Source organism: Morone saxatilis, unplaced genomic scaffold (assembly GCF_004916995.1).
Source record: "Morone saxatilis isolate NCDOM2014 unplaced genomic scaffold, NCSU_SB_2.0 Contig3, whole genome shotgun sequence".
NCBI lineage: Eukaryota > Metazoa > Chordata > Actinopteri > Moronidae > Morone > Morone saxatilis.
The window spans coordinates 7,007,584-7,017,399 of NW_023339873.1; the positions used below are offsets into that span (position 1 = coordinate 7,007,584).

Consider the following 9,816-nt stretch of genomic DNA (forward strand, 5'->3'; position numbering starts at 1 on the left):
GATCGTTGTCGTGTAAAGCTAGCCCCAGACTCCTTACCTTGGCAGTGATGCCGTCGATCTGTTTGTTCTGCTTGTCTATCTCATTGCCCATGTCCATAGCCATCGTTTTCAGGTTGCCAATGATGCCGCCCACAGCATCCAGATTCTCCTCCATCTCATCCTCGCGTGCATCGTTGGTGATCCTGTACCACAGATGGAAAGTGTGTCAAGTGTGTTCGAATATCTCATTTGTGAATAGTAAAAAAAAAGACTGAATGTAATCTCTAAATTAAAAAGCCTATGACATCATTATGAAGAAAGATTCGTAAGGAAACAAAATGCCTAGGACCCCACCTCTTGATGTATGGGCCTGAGGGCGCCGGGGCGTTCGCCTGGGCAGCCTGGCCATTGCGGACACCTGAGGGCTGCCTTGAGACTACTGTTGAGCCATTGGAATCAATTTCGCCGTCACCTCCTCCAATACCCCAGGTACGCTTGTATTTTGAGTCGTGCTCGATTGACGACACCCTGGAGGAAAAAAACGTAAAGTCTTTACAAACCAGGAAATCCGGAAGTGTTTAAATAACAACAAGAAGACCGTTAACTTAAAAACATCCACATGGACCTCGATAAGAAGTGATTTATAAAGCTCCAAAATTGGCTACAGTCACAGATGTTGATAAGTTATAAGGAAGTTAATAAAGATTCCCTACCTTATCTTTTGGTAATCATCAAAGAATCCTCTGCTCCAATGTGAAAGCATTTTGGGGAGATTTTTATTCCATGTTTAGAACCAGATATGATCTTACTACGCACACACACTGACAATGCATGTCGATATGGTTTGATGGAGGGTTTTAAGTATGCTCAGCACAGAGCGGTTCACCTGTCATGTTGGTAGGAACACTGTCACATTCCTTACCCATTCATAAACCAGTGGGAATGCTCACAAACTCACCAATCTTTTGACTGTAAAATACATATTTGACATGCAAATTTTTATATTTTCTTCTTTTCATGTTACACTCAGCTATTTTGAGTGCACGCTGTGTTCATGTGAAAGCACCCTGACAGATCAGAGTTGTGTTATGGAAGTGTTTTTCCCAGTTTTCATTTCAAATTTTTTTCTTTTAAACAATATCTTCAATGTTACTTAATACAGAAACTCAGGACTCTCCTGGATAATATAACAATCCTGTATGGTGATGGAATGACAGCTAATTTGAATTTTTCTCTACTTTGTTTCTGAGAAATTTGATTTGCCTATGACTTTGGCACGGTGGACGGCTCAAAATACCCTTGAGCGTCAGCTTCTGTTGCTATGCAGAAGGAGCCAAGTAGAGGCGCGAATCAGAGTGGTAGACAATTCAAAACAAGTTGCTGCTGCAGTGGGGAACACGACGCCATAGTTGCTGTATTCATCCAAAATGGACCCAAAATCCAAACGTGAACTTATTTAGGCTACACACTGTGTTATTAGTTTCATCAGCACCATTATCTTTCACTTCTGACAACTTCAAGCAGCATTTTTAAGTCTTTTAATCCTAAATAATCCTTACTTTAAAAAAATAAAATAAACATATCAAAGTAAAATATGTTATCAATCAGAAATTTCAGTTGTTTCATCCTTTCCTGTTTGTTCTATACAGCTAATAGTGATTGCTGTAAAGTCCATTCACACATATAAACCAGCCACATACCTTCTCTATAAATAATTATGATACATAAAAGCACAGCACACAGAAAAAGTAGAGAGAAGCATGATGACACACAACAGTGATTTGGAGCCTTCAGCAGCTCGGGGTTGTACAGTGTACCTGTCACAGGGGCAGACACAGAGGCCGCAGCACTTGGAGAGGTCAGTCAGGTTTTTCTCAGCCTGTCTCATGTCCTGGTTGATCTGGTCCATGCCCTCATCCACACGCCTCAGCTGCTCTGAAACACAGGAGCACCACACCATGTCAGACTCTCCTTTTCTGTATCTAGGTATGTTTTATACACTGGGAATTTGTCTTATTGTTGACGTTGTTTTGTATATCCACTCTATCAATTTTTAGAACATATTAGATTACAAGGATTACATTAATGATCCCTGTGAGGATTCCTAAATTGGGTCAATAACTGGGTCATAGCAGCAGCAAAAATAATGGGATAAAGAAAACAAAAAACATCCTGCAGGTAGTACGACAAATAATTACAAATGCACATTTTTAAACAAGGAATGCATGTGTTAGACCATAGTTACGCATGAAGTTACAGGCAATAAACAATGAAACAAGATTTCAGCACAAATATAGACAAATAACTTATCCTGAGAAGAAACAATGAAGTTACACATTAATCTAGTGCACCAATATTTAAGGATGTACATTACAGAACTTACTACCAACAAACTGTGGCCAATACTGATGCACACTCAAACACAGATCTTTTTTCAATCTCATCACAATACCACTTCCCCTCAGGGAAGTGTTGCTGTTAGACTACAACTACGATGATTAGTGGATGTGTGTAAATACAGCTTTGTTAGCACCTATTCAGTTTTATGAGTTAATGCTTTACAAATCGTTGTCCTTGCAAACTTTCTATCGCAGGCACATTTTTGTGAGCTTCCCTTTGTGATCCTGACTGCTTCAGTGAAAATAAATAGTTTTCTGTAAATATCAAAACAGGAAATCTATTCTTTTCATTGTGGCACAATGACATCTGCAAATCTGATACACAAGGATGTGTATATCAGTGCATTTTATTATTTCTTCTTCTCAGTGTATAAAAATATATATGCATATTACGGTTTAAACTGGCAGTGTTCATGATGTATTATCTACCTCCTTGCTGGTCCAACATCACCATGGTGTTGACGCCGGTCTGTTTGCTCTGAAAACATAAGAGTCACACAAATTCAGGACCAATGAAAAGATTACAGACAGATTTATGTTTTATTAAAGAATGGACATAATCAGGGTTGGACACAATTAAGAATTAATTAGGATATTGGTTTTGTTCAGAATTTGAAAGCTAACTGATGCTAAGACAAATTCATACAAAAAAGTGTAATAATTAATAACTGAAGCAACAATTTTCTTTTAATGCTATGACTTTTCAAAATGACTCTTCTGTAATAATCTTTTAAAAAGAGAATATAAACTCAGAGTATCAAATCTTTTATTACATTAATGTTAAAATCTTCTTTCATCTAATGTCAAACAAAGACTACTTTATTATGATCAACTCGTAAGACTGGGCATTACATCGCAGAAATCATCATTCGCTGAGATGAAAATTTCCTAACCCTCATCCAGGCAGGGGCCCAATTATAAACCAGCATGGGACCGCTTTCCGGTCATCAAAACATGGCTGCGCGTAACACGATATTGTGATTTTGTGTCAGTAGCGGCAGCAAATCATTAAAGTCTCACCTCCTCTGACATCTGCAGCATCCTGCGTGTGCTTTCCAGTGACTGTGGAGGAAAAACAGGAAGTGTTAGTGGATAAAAAGAGGTGAGTTTCTTATGTGAAAGCAGCCTGCACATAGAATGAGGGGAAAAAAACACTAAAACAGAGAGACAAAGACTGATTTTGGAGTGCAGGGTTGATACAATTGTGTGTCCTTTCTTTAGGTGCCAACTACCCAAATGTAACCAAACAAGATCTTGCAAATAAAATGAATATGGACTGAATTTTAGTTACTTATACTTTATTAGTATTAAACCCAGACAGGGTTTTACATCTTTTTGGATCTGAGTTTATTTCAACAAAACAACAGACTGGTGTGAATGTGTCCTTAGAGACAGAAGAGAAGAGAACAGAACAGAACAACATAAGGGAATTAACGAGACAATGAGAAAAGAGAGCAAGATAAGAGGGATAAGGAAAATGGAAAGATACACAAGATAAAAAAAAAACATGGAGGAGGAAGTGCCACCATGAATGTTTATAAAGTTATGAAAGTAGATAGCAACAAATCTATAAAACCAGTTCTATGTCGGTGTAAAGATATAAGATCCTACCTTTGTATGTCCACACCTGGACATACAAAAACTGCTTCACATTCTCTATCTTCTCCCATCTTTTACATCAGTGTTTGAATTAGTCTTTCCCTGCAACCCCAGCCTGCCCTGTATACCTTGGTGATACATCAATACAACAGAAGACTAGATAGCGTATCTTTATATAATTATAAAATCATAATTTGGGTTCAATTGGTTTTCCTGGTCTTAGAGGTTGCAGTGCAGTTATGGAACAAACATTTCAGAGCTTATTAGGGCTGCGACTAATGATTATTTTAATTATCAATTAACCTACCAGTTATTTTCTTGATTCATTTTTATATTAGTCTATAAAATACAAAAAGATAGGCCATCTAAAGCCTGAGGGGATGTCTTCAAATTGCTTGTTTTGTCCAATTCAGTTTTCAAACAGATGGTCAATTTATCAACTGTCTAAATGAAGTCTGATTGGCAAATATTTTGATAATTGATGACTTATTTAAGTCATTTCTTGCAACACGATCAACGCCCAACATTCACTGTTTCCAGCTTCTCAAATGTGTTCTTTAGTCTTAATCTATTAAGATATATAGATAAATATTTCAATTTGAATATGTAAACCTGCTCTTTGGGAAATTGTCTTATTGTTGTTGACCAAACAATCAAAATCAGCAAAACAAGACAATAATTGATTAACAGAATATGAATCATTAACTATTCTAATAATAGATTGATTGTTTGAGTTTTTTGCTTTGTTAAGGATGGTTCCAGTCTTTCAATTGAGAGGATTTGCTTTTGTTTTTGTATTCGTTATGTGATAATAATCTGAATGCTTTGACATATTCTTTTATTTCAGCCCTAGATAGCACTCTAAATAAATAAACTGACTAACACCCTTCATACCAAAACCTTCTTAAAATTATAATGTGGTCTGGATAGCTGCAGGGGTTGTGTGTGTGTCACTGTGTCCTAACTCTCCATGATCAAGTGACATGGGTACGGCTGACACAAAAGTTAACACAGACACACATGCGCGCAAAGACACAAAAGTTGACGGCGAACTGGAATGCAGTCAGTTCAGGTGAGTTACGCCTTTGTGTCTCTATTAATAGCAAGTGCTGTACAGAGACCAGAGCATCCAAAAGAGTGACTCGGGGCATGACTCTGATTGTTACCAACACTAATGAACTGTTAACAAGAGAGAGAGCGGGGACCCGATTCCTCATTCTCCCTGTGTTACGTTTGCTCTGAATACATTAATCAGTGAGTTGAGCAAAAGACAAACTTGGCGAGAGGGGTGTGTTGAGCTCAGCCAGGTTTCTGTTGGCTTAGCCAGAACATCACTTGGGTGGATAAACATTACATTATGTCTCCTAAAATCCTTGAACTTGGCTAATTAAGCCCGAAATCGCTATCTTAGCCAATTTTTCCAGATTGGGTTGCTGTGACAAATGTTTGAGATGCAGACAATGGCATGGTATTTTTATCATTTGTTTGGGAAGGCTTAAATGGAAGTACAGTCAGGCGAGGTACGTGCTGGTTCCTGCAAACGACATGCGAGGCTTTTTAAAACACAGAAATTCAAGTGTTATTCTGTCACAAAAAGCATTAAAAAACACACTACGGGTATAAATAGGCTGCAATATACCAGGATGATTTTGTAGTAGCACACATATAATTCATTTAAATAACATTTGACGCAATGCTGACGAGTGTAGAAGCCATTTTTAATCACTAGATATAAACAGCCTCGATATTACAAAGACAGCTTGTGTTAGACGTCCTACAAACAATCCTTTCTTATTATAGCAAATTCGGATGTTGCCCTGATACATAACCAGCCATGCTCTGGCTTTGGGTAACTACTCATACCTGAAAGACTCAGAGTGATAAGTAGCATTAGCAGGGAGGACCCTCCCCTTCCCTGTCCCTTCTATGAGCTGCAAAGTCAACCAGGCAGCAGCAAAAAGAAGAGAGAGAGAGAAAAGTTAAGTGAGAAAGCATGCAGAGAGAGAGAAAAAACACACAGTTAAGGAAAAAGAAAAAAAGGACAATTAGTACAGTCAGAATTACAGGAAGGTATAGTGCACAGCTACAAGCCCAGCTAGAGTAAGTTCATTTGAATCCATTTGAATCAGATGGCTGATCATACGATGCCCCGGAGTGCTGATTAAACAATTATCTCCTTGATAATAAAACACTTAGATATAGCTGACAACATTCAAACTGTCAAAACCACAGAGGGGCGAGGGAGCTATCAGACTAAATTAGACATAAAGCGCACACTCTTTCTATTAATGCCTAGCTTAATAATCAACTGTGAATCCAACAAATATAATTACTCAGCCCCGGCGCTCAGTGCCTCACAATAACTTATAAAGCTTGATTATCTTCTATTTTGTTGTGCATGATTAAATCAAATATTTCAATAGTAATGCACTAATGAGGCTGCATGATGAAACTGAATATACATTAAATTATCTACATTGTTGTAGCTTGGAAGGTTTTGCCTCCAAGTGTTTGGACAAAAAAGGGTTATGTTTGGGAATTAAGCTTATTTGCTTTCTGCCTGGGAGTTACATGAGCAAATTGATCCCACTCTCACACGTGTGCTAAAAACTAAAGCCAGCATGTGATTAGCTTAGTTCTGTTTTTGTACAAACAGACATGTTAATTGACACATTTTAATTAGCGTGCTTTAGATGTGCTGGTATTTTTTTTTTTTTCACCTTTAAACCAAGCCAGGCTAGCTGTTACCCTCCATTTACAGTTTTTGTGCTTAGCCAACTGCCTCTAGTTTCATATTAGTGTACAGACATTAGAGTAGAATTTAATTTCCCATCTTACTCCTCCCAAAATGTCAAACTGCTCCTTTAAGACTTTATATTCACAGCTCCTGCAGCTTTGTATGGCTTCATTTAAATTTGAACAACTGCAGTTTTGCATCTGAAACAAATTCATTGTCCTGATTGCTTGTTTGTGGATAATTAGCATGTCTGTTTTAGTCCTCTGGTCATAAATGAAAGGGACACTCTACCCAAAACCTCCCTTTTTAGTATCAAAGACTCATTCCCTGCAGGCTTGAGAGATGTCTGTTAAAAGTTGGCAGTTTCATCGTCCACAGAGAATAACAGCTGTGCTCAGCTTAAATTTAAATGGTGATACGTTTTAACAGTAGCACTAAAGCTGGGTAGAACTATGTTTAAGGGGTATGTCATTACTAAATCATTTTCAAGGACGTTTCCTTGATGTAATTTTGTACTAATTATTGCTAAAATTAAGAAAGAAAATTATTATCAATTTATTATATATTTTGAAGTGCGAACTTAAGTCACCATACACATTGAATTGTTTGCTTCCCTGTAGACAAATTTCACACATTTGGATGTTACACTCACATTGTGTGCACTGACTAAGACCCTCTGGGTTATGCTAGCAACTAATTGGAATTCATTAACTGGATGTGTATCAGTTAGTAGCAAAATATGTCATTCTTTCTAGGAAATGACAGCGAGAATTATTAGGAAATGATTCGTTTTTTTTATCTTACTGACCCGTAAGATAAAGTGTTACCGAAAAGGATCAAAACACAGAAACTTCTCAAAACTCTCCTGCAAACATTATTCACGTCCCCATTGTTCATCTGTATGCTCAGTATGCCCCCAACACTGATAGTTTCACCAAGGCTTCTATCTGTAAGCTTGCACAGTTCTGGCATTTCATAATAAAATATTTTGGGTAGAATATCACCTCAAGGAAGTTTCAGACTCACTCAGACAATGAGAGAATGAGGGAGAGAGGGATTCTTTGTCTGTGTATTATGTGTGTGTGTGTGTTGTGTGTGTGGTTGTGTGTGTGTGTGTGTGTGACTCAGTACCTCGTCGGTCACTTGGTTGGCCCTCATGGTCATCTGTTCCACACTCATGTCTTCCATGTTGCTGCTGTCCTGTTTGGAGGCTCCCCCTGCGGCACCGAGCTCGATATTCTGCGGCCTGGAAGAGGGGAAGATTTCAAAAGGTCACTCACTGACGTCACATCAGAGGGCGGCAATTATCATAAACCTCTGTGACTCAAACTAATCTGAGACCATAGCTTTACTGTGAGCTACTAAAACATATTTTATCACCATACAAGAGTGAGAGTGAAGTATATTAAGTTTAAGGGAGAATACAGCATCATATTGATGCCAATTACTGATGAAACAGGTCGTTGAATAACCAATTAGCTGACAGTGTCTATTATAGCATGACGGATGCTGTATTTTCAAGACCAAAACTGAATACTTAATATATCAAAACTTGCAATTTTTATATATAAATACAACACACAAACAAACATGTTTGATAAAATTGTGAAAAAACAAACTCACTCGAGACTTCTCTAGTCGATTAACTGTGTAATAGAGACAGGGTTACCAAATTACCTCCAACCCACTGTATCTTGGACATTCCTGTACAGCAATTTACAGATTCAGAAATGTGAGGTTTCTTTGATTTTCTCTGTCTCAAATAATGATAAATGTAATATTTTTATTTGACTGCTGGTCGGACGAAATAAGCAATTAGGCTCTTAGAAATTATGATGGGATTTTGTAAAAATGTATTACTTTTTTTTTTTTTTTTACACTATACCGATTAATCCTGAACTTAATGTCATTGTTTTCAGTAAAATAATCAGTAAGCCTAATTCAAATTCCCTCATTTAAATTATAGGTGCATCAGGGTTTAGTGTCTCAATGCCTCATGCTACAGCACATCATTATGCAACACCACTAGTCAGGCCTCTGAGCTGTAGACTATTGCTTCAGTGTGCAATCTTAAATATGGAGAACACATTTAGGGACCTAACATTTGACTACATGAGAGCATCAATGTATGTTCATGTCACCCATATGGAGAGGGAAGAAGGAGATGCAAAACCTAAACAAATCAGGCTCTTTTCCTGCCCCTGAAGGAGTGTTCGGAGGCTGAACACATGCTGATAAAAGAAACCAAAATCTATTTCAACAATGGCTCAAAACGATCTTTTGGTGAGCCTAGAGCAGTTCCCTGTTAGTGTAAAGCTCAGCTGCAGTGTGGCTAGCAGAATGTATGCGAACGATGAGGAAACAGAGATAAGGAGTCTGTGATAGGAAAATCCGAATCATGAGCTCGGATGAACTGGCACAAGTACGCAAAACATTACAATGGTTTACTACTTGATTTAAAGTCAGTACAAATTCGACAAATTAAAAATAAACAGATCAGTGAAATGATAAAAGTTAAAACAAGTTTATAAAAATAACACAAGATACAACTGTTTTACATGTGTACATTACTGTGTTATAAGTTATATAAAAAAGGTAGGTATTTTAAAAGAAGTTGTCTTTTAGTTGTGTTCACAGATAATATGGACAATTTCAAAAATAGCTTGAACTTCAGTTTGTGTGTTTTTGGTTTTAAAATGCAGCATCACAGTTTAATGACACACACGTATGAATTTAATACTTTAAAACTACTTTACTTACTGAAATGAACAGTTAATGGCTCTACTTATCACACCACTCACATTATAGATTATGTTCTTCTTTTCTCTCCAGTTTCTACGTCTCATGCCATAATCATATATCTTATACAATAATATTATAGGATAGCTTATCATGGAACCAAATATAACCGAATGGGATTATTAAGCAACCACAATGATACAGCCTACGTGATCGCCGTCACTCGTATCTTTATGGACTGCATCCAGGGATTGTCTTACAGCGGGGGTGATACACAACACCTACTTAATTGGCTGAGAGCATGGTAGAGGGTTTGCAAATACACTGCTGCTATAAAAAGGTTAAATTTGATGCATTAAAATG

At 37.4% G+C, this 9,816-nt stretch overlaps 1 protein-coding gene across 2 annotated transcripts in view; it reads right to left on the minus strand.

The window, feature by feature from the left end:
• LOC118337464 (synaptosomal-associated protein 23-like) overlaps nucleotides 1–9,816 on the minus strand; it is an 18,767-nt gene that overhangs the window by 5,866 nt on the left and 3,085 nt on the right. For both annotated transcript variants that reach the window (XM_035674514.1, XM_035674515.1), the window contains exons 2-7: nucleotides 7,846–7,960; nucleotides 3,399–3,440; nucleotides 2,808–2,856; nucleotides 1,797–1,914; nucleotides 334–507; nucleotides 38–182 (exon numbers count right to left, since the gene is read on the minus strand). In XM_035674514.1, the coding sequence (XP_035530407.1) occupies nucleotides 38–182; nucleotides 334–507; nucleotides 1,797–1,914; nucleotides 2,808–2,856; nucleotides 3,399–3,440; nucleotides 7,846–7,960 (643 nt within the window). The remainder of the gene's footprint in view (nucleotides 1–37; nucleotides 183–333; nucleotides 508–1,796; nucleotides 1,915–2,807; nucleotides 2,857–3,398; nucleotides 3,441–7,845; nucleotides 7,961–9,816) is intronic.